This window comes from Staurois parvus, unplaced genomic scaffold (genome assembly GCF_062004578.1).
Source record: "Staurois parvus isolate SC_StPar_1 unplaced genomic scaffold, SC_StPar_1.0 ptg000337l, whole genome shotgun sequence".
Lineage (NCBI taxonomy): Eukaryota > Metazoa > Chordata > Amphibia > Anura > Ranidae > Staurois > Staurois parvus.
In genome coordinates, this window is record NW_028318133.1 from 457,795 (window position 1) to 475,526 (window position 17,732).

The 17,732-nt window shown below is 41.7% G+C and overlaps 1 protein-coding gene across 1 annotated transcript in view; it reads left to right on the forward strand.

The window, feature by feature from the left end:
• Nucleotides 1-420: 420 nt before the first annotated feature.
• AIFM1 (apoptosis inducing factor mitochondria associated 1) overlaps nucleotides 421-17,732 on the forward strand; it is a 47,661-nt gene continuing 30,349 nt past the window's right edge. The window contains 8 exon segments of the mRNA XM_089684134.1: nucleotides 421-485; nucleotides 487-572; nucleotides 3,879-4,015; nucleotides 5,720-5,798; nucleotides 9,433-9,459; nucleotides 9,536-9,568; nucleotides 9,661-9,785; nucleotides 17,001-17,131. Of these exon segments, the coding sequence (XP_089540260.1) occupies nucleotides 421-485; nucleotides 487-572; nucleotides 3,879-4,015; nucleotides 5,720-5,798; nucleotides 9,433-9,459; nucleotides 9,536-9,568; nucleotides 9,661-9,785; nucleotides 17,001-17,131 (683 nt within the window).

Sequence of the window (17,732 nt, forward strand, 5' to 3'; positions counted from 1 at the left end):
CTATCTCCGATAACATCGCAGCCTCCGGGCTGCTTTCCGATTTTGGAGTTAAATATAAATCGACTAGGTGAGGGCAGTTTGCCCTCGGCGAAGATGGCGACCCACATGCGCCCACACATATCTCACACCCAATAAAACAAGCTCAGAACACAGTCTAACCTATAGAGCCTCCCCTTTATCTCCGATAGCGTCACACCCCCTGGGCTGGTTTCAGATTTTGGAGCGGGAGAGTGAGGGCATGTTGCCCTGAGTCAAGATGGCGGCTCACGGGCACCAACCTCCCACCGATAAACGCGCCTCAAAACGAAATCTGTCCTATACAGCCGTTCTCGTATCTACAGGAACATCGCCCTACCGGGTCTGGTTTCTGATTTTGGCGTTAAATATGAAGCATAAGAGGGCATTTTGCCCTTAGTAAAGATGGCGTCCGGCGCTCCTCGCACGGGAAGCAGTGTAGAGGAAGGACGCCGGCGCGACCTGTGGCTAGGAGATGGCGCTCTGTAGAGTGGTGCTGGGGCTGAGGACGGCCAGAGGCGGCTTACAGAGCCAGAGGAGGCTGCGGGCCCCCAGCAGTGAGTGTCCCGGCCGCCATTAGCCCCTTCGCGGGCTCCTCATAGCTTCATTCCTATTGGCTTGGGGTTTACCCTTCAGGTGTTCTTATTATAGGGGAGGTCACGTGACCAGCCATTGCCATATGTCCATTAAAGGGGATTAAAAGCCAACAGGCAAGGGTTAAAGGCCAACCAAGGATTATTATTTCATTTTTTTTTTGCCATCCGTGTCCCCATGGGGAGAATTCCTTTCACTTCCTGTCCAGCAGACACAACAGGAAGTGGGGGGAAATTTCTCAAAACTGGCTTAAAGGAGGACCCCCACCCAAAAAAGCATCTCTGCATACAAAATTAACAGCAGGTGAAACAACTTGTAGGCCCCATTCGCCCGCAGCGGCTTGAAACGCACAATTTTTTTTTATACCCTGCGCATTTATTTTTCACAAAACCCATAGGGCAGCCCGTTAATTTTAACAAGGTGCGCTACTCACGGCACAACATTTTGCCGCATTCTGGATTGCGCAGGGTTTTTTTTTGTCAACCGTTCATTTTTGTTTGCGCCAAAATGCACATTTAATTCCCGTATTTGGAGTCCCATTAATAATGAATGGCGCTGCGAGCGTGACGCACATTTTTTTCACGTCCCCAGATCGCCCAGAGGTGAGCGGAGTCCTCGTGTTAGCCTTCTTTCACACCTGCGCGTTGCGGGATACGCACATTGCGCTTGTGGGGCCATTAACTGTTTTAGTTGAGCCACAAATGGCGGACGTGAATGCGTTTTGCTGCATGCAAAAAACGCACGACAAACGCGCGCTTAAAAAAATACACAAATTGGATCGCGGCGAAATCCAACAGGAATTGTAACCCCCACCCCCGTCACACTTGGTGGACACTACCGCCCATCGGACACGACCTACTCAAGTGGGTGGGGCCACGCTGTGACTGCGATGCAGTCATCCCCTTTCACGCTTGGCGATTTTGGAATCTGCGTGATTCTGCCCACGTAATCGCTGCAAAATGTGCAATACGCTTTTTGGCGCCATTCATTCTAAACGGCAACTCTAACATGATGCGATTATTGCCACGGGACAGAATTGCGCTGCAAAACGAGGCTTAAAAAAAAAAAACCCGCGTTAAGGTCGTCGCTCGCAAAGGAGCAGGAGCTTTTTCTGGGCGACCAACACGCATAGCCCACATGGAAGAAAAATATATTTGAAATATGTTTTAAAAATATTCTTCCCAAATATATTGACATATATTTAAAATGCTACAATTTGGCCATATTCAATATATTTCAAAATATATTAAAAATACATAAATATATATATATATATATATATATATATACCCCTATATTATAGTATTTGTCATGATAAAAAAAAACAGTATATACCCACATAGGAGAAAAATATATTTTAAATGTCAATATATTTGGGAAGAATATTTTAAATATACATTTAAAATATATTTTTCTACTATGTGGGTATATGCTGTTTTTTTTTTTTTATCATTACAAATACTATAATATAGGGATATATATATATATATATATATATTTATGTATTTTTTAATATATTTTGAAATATATTGAATACGGCCAAATTGTAGCATTTTAAATATATGTCAATATATTTGGGAAGAATATTTTAAATATACATATATTTGAAATGCTAGAATTTTGGCCAAATTCAATATATTTCAAAATGTATTTTATATATATATATATATATATATATATATATATATATATATACACACTGTATGTATATTTTGGCCATATTCAATATATTTAAAAAAAAAAATTATATACACACATACATATATACTGTATGTTGAAATGCGTTTTTATTACAAAATATATGAAAATTATTTTTAAAAATACATTTCAACTATACTGCATGTCTTTAAAAATACAAATCTACATTTTTGGAATGCATTTACAAACATATGTAAAAATATATGTTAAAATGACTCTTTTATATGTTAAAAAAATTTTGAAGAATATATTTTAAAAATATGTATTTTTAAAAATCAATTTTTTTTAAAATATATTCTTCAGATTATTTTAACATAGAAAAAAAGTCATTTTAACATATTTTTTACATATGTTTGTAAATGCATTCCAAAAATGTAGATTTGTATTTTTAAAGACATGCAGTATATTGAAAATGTATTTTTAAAAATATTTTTGATATATTTTGTAATAACAACGCATTTCAGCATGCAGTGTGTGTGTGTGTGTGTATATATATATATATATCTGTCACATGTTCTGTCCCCTTTGTAATGTACAGCACTGAGGGAACTATTGGCGCTTTATAAATACTGTATAATTATTTATATATATATATATATTATATTATTATTATTTTATTTTTATTTTTTTAAATATATTGAATATGGCGAAAATTGTAGTATTTCAAATATATGTCAATATTTGGTTTTTTTTTATCATGACAAATACTACAATATAGGGATATATATATAGATAATATAATTTTTTTTTTTAAATATATTTTGAAATATAAAATATATTGAATACGGACAAAATTGTAGCATTTTAAATATATGGCAATATAGTTTGGAAGAATATTTTTAAAATATATTTCAAATATATTTTTCTTCCATGGGAGGACATGCCCACCCAAGCGAATGACCTGCCCTAAGTGCGACGCGTGGAATCACATATAAATCGCGAGTGGAAACGCGAGTTACATAAAGTGTGAATGGGGCATTCTCATTGGCTCACACTGGTGCGGCTTTGAAATTTCGTTACTTCAGAGCAACTTCAAAGCCGCCGATCAGTGCGATTTCGTGCCTTGCGACTTTAACAGAAATCAATGAAAAGCAGCGCAGGAACTCTTTTTTTAAAGTCGCTGCGTCTTGAGTCGCAACGGTGTAAACAGTTGTATGGGGTGTGGCTTGTCATGCGATTTTTTTTTTTTTTTTTTTTTTTTTTTTTTTTTTTAACTGTCAAATCGCGTGATGAATCGCAGTGGTGTGTATCAGGTCTATCAGATGAACAACTGATCCCCCAACGTAGATCCATCTCTGCAACATTGTAGCAGTTTCCCTTTCTGCAGTATCTGATGTATTAGATCAGTGGTGTCAAACTACAAGTCCCATCATGCCTCTGCCTTTGGAAGGCATGCTTGTAACTGTCAATCTTGCAATGCCTCCTGGGACTTGTAGTTTGGCAGCAGCTGGAGGCCCTATAAACATATGGGGGGGTGGGAGATGGGGTGGTAATTCTTGCTGCCGGGATTATCTCCATACATGCAGTCAGTGACGTGGAGCGCCCTCTTCTGACATCCCCTATTATTGCAGGTTCCTTACTTCAGCACTCGTCTTCACCTGCCAAGCAACTCCTGAGATATTCTGGAAATTCTGCAAACCCTGGCCAGCCTGGAAGTCTTTTTTATGGGCTCGCTGTGGGCGGTGTCTCAGTGGTGGCCGGAGTATACGTGAGTAACCGAACAGCTTGCATGGGGTTGGGGGTTAGGCGGCTAAAGGAAACCTCCAACCAGAAGCAAAAGTATGCCTTGTGTCCTTCTTGGCCCCTCCCACTTCTCAAATCTGCGACAGTTTTTTTTTTAATTTGATGAGTTATAAATCACTGTTCCTGGTACAAGCATGGCGGCATATTGATGGGCTAACTCCTCCTACATGTAGAAAAAAAAAAATCAATATTTTTTTTTTTTTTTTTTAGAACCCCGAAACATATATTTTTTATTTTTCATTATATATTATTATTTAATTTTTTTAAGCAGAGGCCCTAGAGAATAACGTGGTGGGGGTTTCGTATTTTGTATGTCACACAATATTTGCACGGCGGCTTTCATATGCAAATTTTTTGTAAATAAAAAACACAGTTTAATGAGTTTTATTGCGCCAAAACACAATATAATACCCAACTGCTAAAATATAAAAGATGATGTTACGCCAAATAAATAGATACCAAACCTTTGTATGGGGGTGAGACGGGGCGCTCCAATTTTTTTCTCCCCCCCATTTTATTATTTGTTTATTTTTAACACTGTACCTTTAATTTTTTTTCCCCCTTTTTATTATTTATTTTTAACACTGCGCCTTTATTTAATTTTTCCCATTTTATTATTTATTTTTGACACTACCTTTATCCCCCCATTTTAATATTCATTTTTAACGCTGTACCTTTAATTCCCCCCCCCCCCGTTTTATTATTTATTTTCAACACCGCACCCTTATTTTTTTTTTTTTTTTCCATTTTATTATTTATTTTTAACACTGTACCTTTATTCCCCCCCCCCCCCCCATTTTATTATTTATTTATTTTTTAACACTGTGCCTTTATTTTTTCCTTTTTATTATTTATTTTTAACACTGTATCTTTAATTTATTCCCCCCCCCAATTTATTATTTATTTTTAACACTGTACCTTTATTTTTATTTATTTTCCCCATTTTATTATTTATTTATTTTTAACACTGTACCTTTATTTTTTTTGCATTTTATTATTTATTTTTAACACTGTACCTTTTTATTTAATTCCCCATTTTATTATTTATTTATTTTTAACACTGTACCTTTAATTTATTCCCCCCCCCCTCCCGTATTTTATTTTTTATTTTTAAAACTGTACCTTTATTTTTATTTATTTTCCCTCCATTTTATTATTTATTTTTAACACTGTACCTTTAATTTATCCCCCCCCCCCATTTTATTTATTTTTAACACTACCTTTATTTTTATTTTTTCCTATCATTTTATTATTTATTTTTAATACTGTACCGTTATTTTTTTCCATTTTATTATTTATTTTTTAACACTGTAGCTTTATTTTAATTTTTTTTTTTTAATCCACTTTATTGCTATCACAAAGGATGAACAACCCCCCTTGCGATAGCATGGGCCCTGACAGGTTCTCTTTGTGGAGAGTTGCGGGGGTCTGATAGCCCCTAGATCTCTCCGGCCTCGACAGCGCCCGATCCAGACGGAGAGACCGGTTTGATCAGACGCTTGTTTACCGAAACCGGACGTGGCTTCCGGTTTCTGAGCTGGCCTAGTGGGAGGAGCCACGTTGGTTCCTCTCGCTGTGTCCCGGGTGTAGTGGTTGGCAGATCCTACAATCGGGTTGTAACGTGTGTGACAGTTTGAAGGCTACATTATTGTTTTTTTTCCCGTCTTAGGCGTACAGAACCCTGCACGGGGATCACCATCGGCTTGGTCAGAGGCTGTCTGCTGTGGAGTCCATAAAACAGTCTAGTGGTGAGTTTTGGCATTTAATGCGACAACCCCCCCAAAATTGTACACTTACCTCTACCTGCTGCTACCCATTGGTCTTCACTGTGATGCCCCTCCCCCCCCCCAGATCTGAGCTGGAAGAACTGTCATCTGGAGTCCCGAAGGTAGCCAGCTTCTCCACACAGATGACTGGAGATTCTTCCAATATTTGCTGTGACCACCCTTTGCCTCAGTTCTTCTACCTGTAGGTCAGGGGTGTCAAACTACAAGTCCCATCATGCCTCTGCCTTTGGGAGTCATGCTTCTACCTGTCAGCCTTGCAATGCCTCATGGGACTTGTAGTTTGGCAGCAGCTGGAGGGCCGCCAGTTTGACACCCATGGTCTAGGTAGGAACTCCCTACCTGAAGGAACTCCTCATGCAGTTTCTGAAGGAACTCCTCAGGTAGGTTGTCCCCAACATCTCGGAGAACTAAGCCCAGATCTTCTGTGGATGCCGGCTGCCTCAAATTCTTCTCCGTCTCTTCATGTCATCCCGGACAGGCTCCATGATGGTGAGATCAGGGCTCTACGGGGGCCACACCATCACTTCCAGGACTCCTCATCTTCCTTACATTGAAGATGGTTCTTAATGATATTGGCTGTGTGTTTGGGGTGGTTGTCCTGCAGCAGAATAAAGTTGGGGCCAATCACACGCCTCCCTGATGGCATGATGGATAAGTATCTGCCTGTATTCCTCAGCGTTGAGGACACCATCGATCCTGACCGAATCTCCAACTCCATTAGCAGAAATGCAGCCCCAAACTTGCAAGGAACCTCCACCATGCTTCACAGTTGACTGCAGACACTCATTATTGCCCCGCTGTCCAGCCCTTCAAAAACAAACTGCCTCTCAAATATTTCACATTTTGACTCGCATGCTGCCATTTCCTGCACCCCAGTTCCTATGTTTTCATGCATAGTTGAGTCGCTTAGCCTTGTCTCCATGTTGGAGGTTTGGCGGCAATTCTTCCATGAAGACCACTTCTGGCCAGACTTCTCCAGGCAGTGGATGGGGTGTACCTGGGTCCCACTGGTTGGTTTGGCGGCAATTCTTCCAGGAAGACCACTTCTGGCCAGACTTCTCCAGGCAGTGGATGGGGTGTACCTGGGTCCCACTGGTTGGTTTGGCGGCAATTCTTCCAGGAAGCCACTTCTGGCCAGACTTCTCCAGGCAGTGGATGGGGTGTACCTGGGTCCCACTGGTTGGTTTGGCGGCAATTCTTCCAGGAAGACCACTTCTGGCCAGACTTCTCCAGGCAGTGGATGGGGTGTACCTGGGTCCCACTGGTTGGTTTGGTAAGATTTCTTCCAGGAAGACCACTTCTTCTGGCCAGACTTCTCCAGGCAGTGGGAGGGGTGTACCTGGGTCCCACTGGTTGGTTTGGCGGCAATTCCAGGAAGACCACTTCTGGCCAGACTTCTCCAGATTCCTGGCTACGAAAATTCTTTTCTGTAGCAACATGGGGAGAAATTGAAGGCTTGGCTGGTTGAATGTCAATATCAATGGTGGCGCCGTCGCATTAACAAAACGCACAAAATTGCAGGTTTTCTAAAGAAAATTAGTTCAGAATTTGACCCGTGTCTGGCCGGCATTAATCACACACCTTGTCTCTAATCCTACAAAATCCGTTCTGGTGGGTTTTTACGTTTTTGATGCGTTCTGGTGGTTTTTTGATGCGTTCTGGTGGGTTTTTACATTTTTGATGTGTTCTGGTGGGTTATTGATGCGTTTTGGACGTTTTTTGATGCGTTCTGGTGGGTTTCTGACATCTGTTTGATGTGTTCTGGTGGGTTTTTGATGCGTTCTGGTGGGTTTCTGACATGTTTTGATGTGTTCTGGTGGGTTTTTACGTTTTTGATGTGTTCTGAACAGTTTTTGATGCGTTATGATGGGTTAATGACATGTTTTTGGTGCGTTCTGGTGGGTTTTTGATGTGTTCTGGTGGGTTTTTGACATGTTTTTGATGCGTTCTGGTGGGTTTTTACGTTTTTGATGTATTCTGGTGGGTTTTTGATGCGTTCTGGTGGGTTTTTACGTTTTTGATGCGTTCTGGATGGTTTTTGATGCGTTCTGATAGGTTTTTGACATGTTTTTGATGCGTTCTGGTGGGTTTCTGATGCATTCTGGTGGGTTTTTGATGCGTTCTGGTGGGTTTTTGATGCGTTCTGGTGGGTTTCTGACATATTTTTGATGCGTTCTGGATGATTTTTGATGCGTTCTGGCGGGTTTCTGACATGTTTTTGATGCGATCTGGTGGGTTTTTGATGTGTTCTGTTGGGTTTCTGACATGTTTTTTATGTGTTCTTGTGGGTTTTTGATGCGTTCTGGTGGGTTTTAAATGCGTTCTGGTGGGTTTTTGACGTGTTCTGGTGGGTTTTTGATGCGTCCTGCTGGATTTCCGACATGTTGATGCGTTTTGGTGGGTTTCGGACATGTTTTTGACGTGTTCTGGTGGGTTTTTGATGCGTTCTGGTGGGTTTCTGACATGTTTTTGATGCGTTCTGGTGGGTTTTTGACATGTTTTTGATGCGTTCTGGTGGGTTTTTAATGCGTCCTGGTGGGTTTCTGACTTGTTGATACGTTTTGGTGGGTTTCTGACATGTTTTTGATGCGTTCTGGTGGGTTTTTGACATGTTTCTGATGCATTCTGGTGGGTTTTTGATGCGTTCTGGTGGGTTTTTGACATGATTTTGATGCGTTCTGGTGGGTTTCTGACATGTTTTTGATGCGTTCTGGATGGTTTTTGATGCGTTCTGGCGGGTTTCTGACATGTTTTTGATGCGATCTGGTGGGTTTTTGATGTGTTCTGGTGGGTTTCTGACATGTTTTTTACGTGTTCTGTTGGGTTTTTGATGCGTTCTGGTGGGTTTTTAATGCGTTCTGGTGGATTTTTGACGTGTTCTGGTGGGTTTTTGATGCGTTCTGGTGGGTTTTTGACTTTTTATGTGTTCTGGTGGGTTTTCGACATGTTTTTGACGTGTTCTGGTGGGTTTCTGATGCGTTCTGGTTGGTTTCTGACATGTTTTTGAGGCGTTTGGATGGGTTTTTAGTGCATTCTGGTGGATTTTTGACGTGTTCTTGTGGGTTTTTGATGCGTCCTCGTGGGTTTGACATGTTAATGCGTTTTGGTGGGTGTCTGACATGTTTTTGACATGTTCTGGTGGGTTTTTAATGCGTTCTGGTGGATTTTTGACATGTTTTTGATGCGTCCTGGTGGGTTTCTGACATGTTTTTGATGCGTTCTGGTGGGTTTGTGACGTGTTTTTTATGCGTTCTGGTGGGTTTGTGACTTGTATTTGATGCGTTCCGGTTCATTTTTTCCCCTCTTTTTTGTCAACTTAAATAAGGACATGTGCATTCCAGTGCGTTTTTACTGCGTTCCAGTACAGCTCAGTGAAGGAAAAAAAATGCAGCGTGTTCTACTTTTTTTTTTTTTTCTGGAACTGACCGCACTGTTGTGAACTATGCCAATGGAAACTACTATCAATGCGTTTTTGATGCACACTGGACTGCACGTGGGGTGAACTGTCCCTATAGGCCGTGTTGCATATTGCACCCTTATGTAGGTTTATTGTTTTACCGATTTGTAATTTTTTTTTTTTTTTTTTTTATTGTAGAGGAAAGTGAAAGTACGGTTAGTATAGGTAAGTGGCCACAGAGGAGTCGGGATACAAAGTATTGTGTGATCTGGAGCAATCGCTGATTATTGTATGTCTTTAGCAGAACCTAGCAAAGCTGATGTAGATAAAGCAGGTAGGAGACTGGAGTGTTGTACATTTTTTTACTTTTACATTTTTTTGTCTCCGTTTTTCATTATGTCCACCATTTCTAACTCTTTGTTTTAGAAAGCCCAGTAGCGAAAGTTGCAGCGTCCGCGTTGCCGTCCCACGTGCCCTTTCTTCTGATTGGAGGAGGAACAGCGTCATTTGCCGCAGCTCGATCCATACGTGCTCGGGATCCGGGAGCGAAGGTGACTGTCCTGCAATGTTCTTGGAGGCCCTGAAATATGCAGATGGGGCCTCTTCTCTGTGTTTTTAATCGCAATTTGCTTCCCCGGCACATCACTAACCTGGAGCCCGGGGTTCATGCTGATGCGGTGCAGAATTCCGCACCGCGTCAGAATCGCACCCCGTCCGTGAGAATGGCTGCGGGTGTGCATGTTAAGTTGGTCACATGCCTGATGAAGGGGTCCTGCGAGACTTTTGTACCCATATTGGTGATCCTCGGTGTGCTGGTGACATTCTCCCGTGTTAAGTTAACCACTTCCTGCCCAGGCCAATTTCCAGCTTTCAGCGCTATCACACTTTCAGTGACAATTGCGCGGTCATGCAACACTGTACCCATATGAATTTTTTACCATTTTTTTGAGACAGATATAAGAAAAATTAATAATAGCGCCTATGGTCAAAATTATATAACTTACTAATAGTGTACCAGCTGCAAAAAATCACCATATATAAAGTGTACCAATAAATAAATAATTTGCGCTAGTAAATGTGTATAAATATATAAATATATATAAAGAAATCATCAAATCATAAGTCCAGAAAAAAATATATATATGCCAATACCACAAAAAAAAAAAAAAAATATATAAAAAAACTTTTAAGTGCAAAAAACTTTTGTGCAAAAAAAGTGTCTAAATATGAAAAATTTCACCAAAAAACCTTGATAATATAATGGCAGATCATCCATAAATATATCTTCAGAAACGGAAACTCTGCAACACACCGATCCTCATCGATCGAAATAACAGGATGAAAAACTTTGTAGTTAATCGAAAATCCACTTCTCCAATAGATAAAGGACCACCTTCAAACGTATCCATGGGGGGAAATGCCAAACACTCGAGAGAAACAGAAAGACTTCATGGTGCAATATTATAAAAACCAATTCCTTTATTAGGTACTCATTGCACTTACTCAAGAGGTGTCCCAGCCGACACCAGCATCAACAGCATAACAGCAATCACATAAACGAGCCTGGCTACTCAGCACATGCGCAGTAGCTGGCAGCCAAAAAACGTAATGACGTCACATCAATCAAGCTCCGCCCTACGCGTTTCGTCATCGACGTCCTCATGGAGCGGATAGATGTGAGACGTCTCAACCTCCTTAAATATTCACTCACAGGAAACGAACAGCTGACATCAATGGGGAATCAAGCAAAAGCAAGCCGCCCCACAGATGACAGGAGTCCACAAAGGATATACAATGTATCCAATATATTTGCCATCACAAGCAAAAAAACTTTAAAACAAGAGAACAAAAATAAAATAAAAAGAAATTTAAATAAAACACTAATGATAAATAAATTAAATAAATAAATACATTAACGGGCCTGCACCCTCTAAGACTGTGTTTCAAAAAGGGAACTTAAAGGGCCAGTAACACTTTAAACACAAATAAAGGGGAACTCTAGTAATAATACAAAAATAATGCAAAAATTGTACAAAAAGCATACAATCTCCCATATATCATCTTTAAACAGTTGCCTATATAAAAATATACTTAAAATAACATAAAAATTAAATATTTGTGAGAAAACAATTCAAATCTATATCGACATTTTAATGGTTGCAAGGAATTTAGTTCATAAATCCAAAACGTCTCTTTTTTGGAAATCTCATTAACCAAATCCGAGCCCCTCCAATGGGGTTTTACCATCTCGATCCCATAAAAGGTAAGTAAGCTCGGATCACAATTATGTACCAATTTGAAATGTTTGGATACACTATGTTTATCAAATCCTTTTACTATGTTTCTTATATGTTCGTCTATTCTTGTTTTTAAACATCTCCCAGTTCTCCCAATATATCTCAAATGACATGGACATTCTAAAAACATAAATCACATGTGTAGAATTGCATGTAATCAGGGATTTAATATCATATTCTTTTTTGGAAAATGAGGAGCAGAATGACTTTCTTTTTTTATTATTACCAACTTTTACAGTCCTACAAACTTTACACTTCCTACAAGGAAAAAAACCATTTAAATTTGGAAACAGATCGAACTTTTTTGGGGGTTCGATGACATTGCGAGCCAATGTCATCGAACCCGCGTAGGGCGGAGCTTGATTGATGTGACGTCATTACGTTTTTGGCTGCCAGCTATTGCGCATGTGCTGAGTAGCCAGGCTCGTTTATGTGATTGCTGTTATGCTGTTGATGCTGGTGTCGGCTGGGACACCTCTTGAGTAAGTGCAATGAGTACCTAATAAAGGAATTGGTTTTTATAATATTGCACCATGAAGTCTTTCTGTTTCTCTCGAGTGCTTGGCATTTCCCCCCATGGATACGTTTGAAGGTGGTCCTTTTTCTATTGGAGAAGTGGATTTTCGATTAACTACAAAGTTTTTCATCCTGTTATTTCGATCGATGAGGATCGGTGTGTTGGAGAGCTTCCGTTTCTGAAGATATATTTATGGATGATCTGCCATTATATTATCAAGGTTTTTTGGTGAAATTTTTCATATTTAGACACTTTTTTGCACAAAAGTTTTTTGCACTTAAAAGTTTTTTTATATATTTTTTTTTTTTTTTTTTGTGGTATTGGCATATATATATTTTTTTCTGGACTTATGATTTGATGATTTCTTTATATATATTTATATATTTATACACATTTTTTGAGACAGATAAAGCTTTATTTTGGTGGTATTTATTCACCGCTGGGATTTGTATTTTTTTTTCTATGTAAATGAAAATGTCCCAAAATTTTGAAAAAAGGGTTTTTCTTATAAAATTTTGCAAATAAATAATATTTCATCATAAATCTTGGCCAAAATGTATTCAGTTATATTTTCAGTAAAAAAAAAATAAGCCAAATTAGTTTATAACCAAAAATTATAATTTTTAAACTTTTTTTTTACATTTTTATTTTATTTTTTTAGATTATTTGTTTTTTTTTTTTTTTTTTTACATACTGTCACCCTAGCAGTACAGTGTCACCACGGTGACACTGTACTACTTGTGGGGGGTGATGAAGATTTTTTTTTTTTTTTTTTACAGTTATTGCTTTTACACCCATATAGGATGTAAAAGCAATCATTTCTCTTTCTCTCTGTCTGCATTCTTGCAGCCATTGAGAAATACTGAGTGAGCTGTGATTGGTCACAGCTTGTCACATGGTACAAGGCTGTTGTGAATAGCCCTGTACCATGTGATCTCTGTGGTCATTCACAGATTTCACACGTAGTTAGCAATGATGTCACAAGTGACATCTTGCTTACTACTTTGCATGTGATCACTGATTGGCCTATCAGTGATCACATGATCGGGACCTCGTACAGAGGTACTGTCCGACGATCGGTGTTTCACTGTGTCCGGAGGACACAGTGGGCACCAGATCGCGGTGCTGCACGCTCCCAGGGAGCGCACACAGCTAGAAATGGCGGGTGCCGTTTATGAACGGCAACCCGCCCCTGGAGTGCCACCGTCCTGCCGTTTAAAAACAGCAGGCGGACGGCAAGTGGTTAACACCCCGAAATGCGGTGCGATGTGCAGAATCGGATCGCATAGGTGTGAATACCCATGTGATCCGATTCTAGTGCAGACTTAAAAAAAAGGGGTCCTGCACATATTTGATGGCTCCGATCGCACCACACGCAAATCGCATGTGATTTGCGCAGGAATGTGGTGTGGTTCCTGTGCGAATCACATGCGATACACCGCATATTGGAGCAGCATAGTGGCTAACTGGTTAGCACTTCCGCCTGGCAGTACTTGGGTCGTTGGTTCGAATCCCAACCACGGCACCACCTGCCTGGAGTTTGCATGTTCTCCCCGTGCCTGCGTGGGTTTCCTCCGGGTACTCCGGTTTCCTCCGACCCTCCAAAGACATGCTGGTAGGTGAATTGGATCCTGTCTAAATTGGCCCTAGTATATGAATGTTAGGGACCTTAGATTGTACGCTCCTCAGGGGCGGGGACTGATAGGAATGTAAAATATATATGTAAAGTGCGGCGTAAATTGTCGGCGCTATATAAGTACCTGAAATTAATAAAATATATTTGAACCCGGGCGGAAGGAGTATACAGATGAGGACATTTTGGCCTCATTCACAAGGACTACAGTATAAACCCATGGAACGGCCATGATTACCTGCATGGGGGATGCACAGGAGTTCCTTGCATCCCTGTGCTGGCAGTCCCATTTGTGTCCATTGGGATGCAGAGGCTGCATGGACGTACCCGCTGCTGTCCATTTGACTGTCTGCATTTAGGATTGCGGACTGTCTGTGCAGCCACTGCATCCCAATGGACATGAATGGGACTTCCTGCACAGGGATGCATGGGACACGGCCCTCACACGGGTGTACGCTGTAGTATGCTCATGTGAATGAGGCCTTTGGCTTTTCTTTAGGGCTGCTTCACACTAGACTCACATGGGAATGTGGGATGCGTTCCGGTGCGATTCATCTGCTTTCCCCTTCAGTGCGATTTTCTATCCCTTCATTTGGGCTTCTTCTCCTCTCCCTCCCGCTGGCTTTCAGCTGCTGCAGAGAGCGCCATACCAGGAATCGGTTCCAGTAATTCCCCCCCCCCCTCCCTCCGCGCCACACCCATCACCTTCCCTGTGCACCATACGTTTCCCTCTGCTGCCCAGGTTCCCCTGTGTGCTCCCCCCCCCCTGCAGTGCTGCCGGCTTCCCTTCCTCTCCGCCTGCAACTGCAGTCACACAATAGGATCCTTCAGGATGAAGACTGAGGGAAGGGTCCGGTAAATAAGTCACATTTACCAGCCCCTTCTTTTTCTGAATGAACGCAATGAGTGATCGGTACCAATCACTCCTTGTGTTCATAACTGAAGCATAGTAAACATTTTTGTTTTTTGAGGGGGCCCTGCCAGGTTGGCTGTATGGGGCCCCGTGGTTGGTTGCGAACAGCAGCCCTGCTTCAATGAACCATCCGATCCGGGGAATAGCCACTGTCATGAGTGCTTCATTCAGGTGCGTTCATTTCAGCTTGAGGTCAAGCGAATGGAGAACCTGCCGAAAGTTAAAAGGGGACTAAAGCTCCACCTGCTGGCTCAAAAGCAGAATGCTAAATTTATGGCACATTTACCAACCCCTTCATTTCCTGAATGAACGCAATGAGTGATCGGAAGCAATCACTCGTTGTGTTCATTCAAAACTGAAGCATAGTGGGCTGTTTTTTTTTTTTTTTTTTTTTTTAGGGGGCCCCGTGGTTGGTTTTCGAACAGCAGCCCTGCTTCAATGAACCATGCGATCCGGGGGAATAGCCACTATCAGGTGCGTTCATTTCAGCTTGAGGTCAAAGAAGCGAATGGAGAGCCTGTAGAAAGTTAAAAGGGGACTAAAGCTCCACCTGCTGGCTCAAAAGCAGAATGCTAAATTTATGGCACATTTACCAACCCCTTCTTTTCCTGAATGAACGCAACGAGTGATCGGAACCAATCACTCATTGTGTTCATTCATAACTGAAGCCTAGTGGGCTTTTTGTTTTTGAGGGGGCCCCGTGTTTGGTTTCGAACAGCAGCCCTGCTTCAATGAACCATCCGACCCGGGGAATAGCCACTATCAGGTGCATTCATTTCAGCTTGAGGTCAAAGAAGCGAATGGAGAGCCTACAGAAAGTTAAAAGGGGACTAAAGCTCCACCTGCTGGCTGAAAAGCAGAATGCTAAATTTATGGCACATTTACCAACCCCTTCATTTCCTGAATGAACGCAACGAGTAATCGGAACCAATCACTCATTGTGTTCATTCATAACTGAAGCCTAATGAGCTTTTTTTTTTTTTTTTTTTTTTTTAAGTTTTTTGAGGGGGCCCTGTCAGGTTGGCTGTATGGGGCCCGGTGGTTGGTTTCGAACAGCAGCCCTGCTTCAATGACCCATCCGACCCGGGGAATATCCACTATCAGGTGCGTTCATTTCAGCTTGAGGTCAAAGAAGCGAATGGAGAGCCTGCAGAAAGTTAAAAGGGGACTAAAGCTCCACCTGCTGGCTCAAAAGCAGAATGCTAAATTTATGGCACATTTACCAACCCCTTCATTTCCTGAATGAACTTAATGAGTGATCGGAACCAATCACTCATTGTGTTCATTCATAACTGAAGCCTAGTGGGCTGTTTGTTTTTTTGTTTTTGTTTTTTGAGGGGGCCCCGTGGTTGGTTTCGAACAGCAGCCCTGCTTCAATGAACCATGCGATCCGGGGGAATAGCCACTATCAGGTGCGTTCATTTCAGCTTGAGGTCAGAGAAGCGAATGGAGAGCCTGCAGAAAGTTAAAAGGGGACTAAAGCTCCACCTGCTGGCTCAAAAGCAGAATGCTAAATTTATGGCACATTTACCAACCCCTTCATTTCCTGAATGAACGCAATGAGTGATCGGAACCAATCATTGTGTTTATTCATAACTGAAGCCTAATAAGCTGGGTTTTTTTTTTGTTTTTTGAGGTGGCCCTGTCAGGTTGGCTGTATGGGGCCCGGTGGTTGGTTTCGAACAGCAGCCCTGCTTCAATGAACCATGCGATTCGGGGAATAGCCACTATCAGGTGCATTCATTTCAGCTTGAGGTCAAAGAAGCGAATGGAGAGCTTGCAGAAAGTTAAAAGGGGACTAAAGCTCCACCTGCTGGCTCAAAAGCAGAATGCTAAATTTATGGCACATTTACCAACCCCTTCATTTCCTGAATGAACGCAATGAGTGATCGGAACCAATCACTCGTGTTCGTTCATAACTGAAGCCTAGTGGGCTGTTTTTGTTTTGTTTTTTTGTTTTTTGAGGGGGCCCTGTCAGGTTTGCTGTATGGGGCCCCGTGATTGGTTTCGAACAGCAGCCCTGCTTCAATGAACCATCCGATCCGGGGAATAGCCACTGTCATGAGTGGTTCACTCAGGTGCGTTCATTTCAGCTTGAGGTCAAAGAAGCGAATGGAGAGCCTGCAGAAAGCTAAAAGGGGACTAAAGCTCCACCTGCTGGCTGAAAAGCAGAATGCTAAATGTAAATGTGATGTTATTTTATATGAACAATAAAAAATATGACTCAAAAGCTTTGCAGTTGATTTTTTTTTTTTTTTTTTTACTTGATTTTGCTGAAAATGGAGACCATGTGTAAAGAGTAGGAATGGTGTTCAATGGTTTGATTGTATAGTTTGATACATTACTTTGGTTTTGCTCTTCTTCATCTGTATCACTTTTTAAAAAGCGTTTCCATCATTCTTTTAGGTCCTCATTGTGTCAGACGAGACAGACCAGCCATATATGAGACCGCCGCTCTCCAAGGAGCTCTGGTTCTCCGATGACGCCAATGTTACTGAAACTCTACGGTTCAAACAATGGAACGGCAAAGAGAGGAGGTGAGAGGAATCATCTGCGGCGGAGCTATTGAAAAAGAAAGATATAAAAACTTGTTACGTTTTCCAAAGATAAAAACGTTTTTTTTGTTGGTTTTGGATATAGCAGTGCAGGGTTAGAACCCCTGTCAGGGTTGTATTGCTGTTTGCTTCCGCACTGGGGAGATTCTCCCTCTCTGTTCCTCCTGGTGACCACGGGGACTGAAAGTGAGGGCAAATTCCACATTTTGAGTTGTTCTTAACCATTAGCCGCCCGGCCAATGGCCGTTTGGCGGCTTCAAAAGTGTCTCTGCACTCCGGGTGCACACCATTTGGCGTGCTCCCGCACATGCGCAGTTTGCGCTAATGCGCTAATGCAGCAGTGCGGTCTGTCACCGGCCGTGCACCTCGGACACGGCCGATGACAGATCCGAGTACCGGCTCCCGTTGCTGGTACCATGTGACCTGCTGTGACCAATCACAGCAGGTCACATGACAGTTGTATACAATGGATGGCTTCATTCATGATGCCATCCATTGTATACTAGTGCCTAGCTGTGAATGGTCACAGCTAATCACATGCACATGTCATGTGATTAGCTGTGACCAAATCACAGCTAAGCAC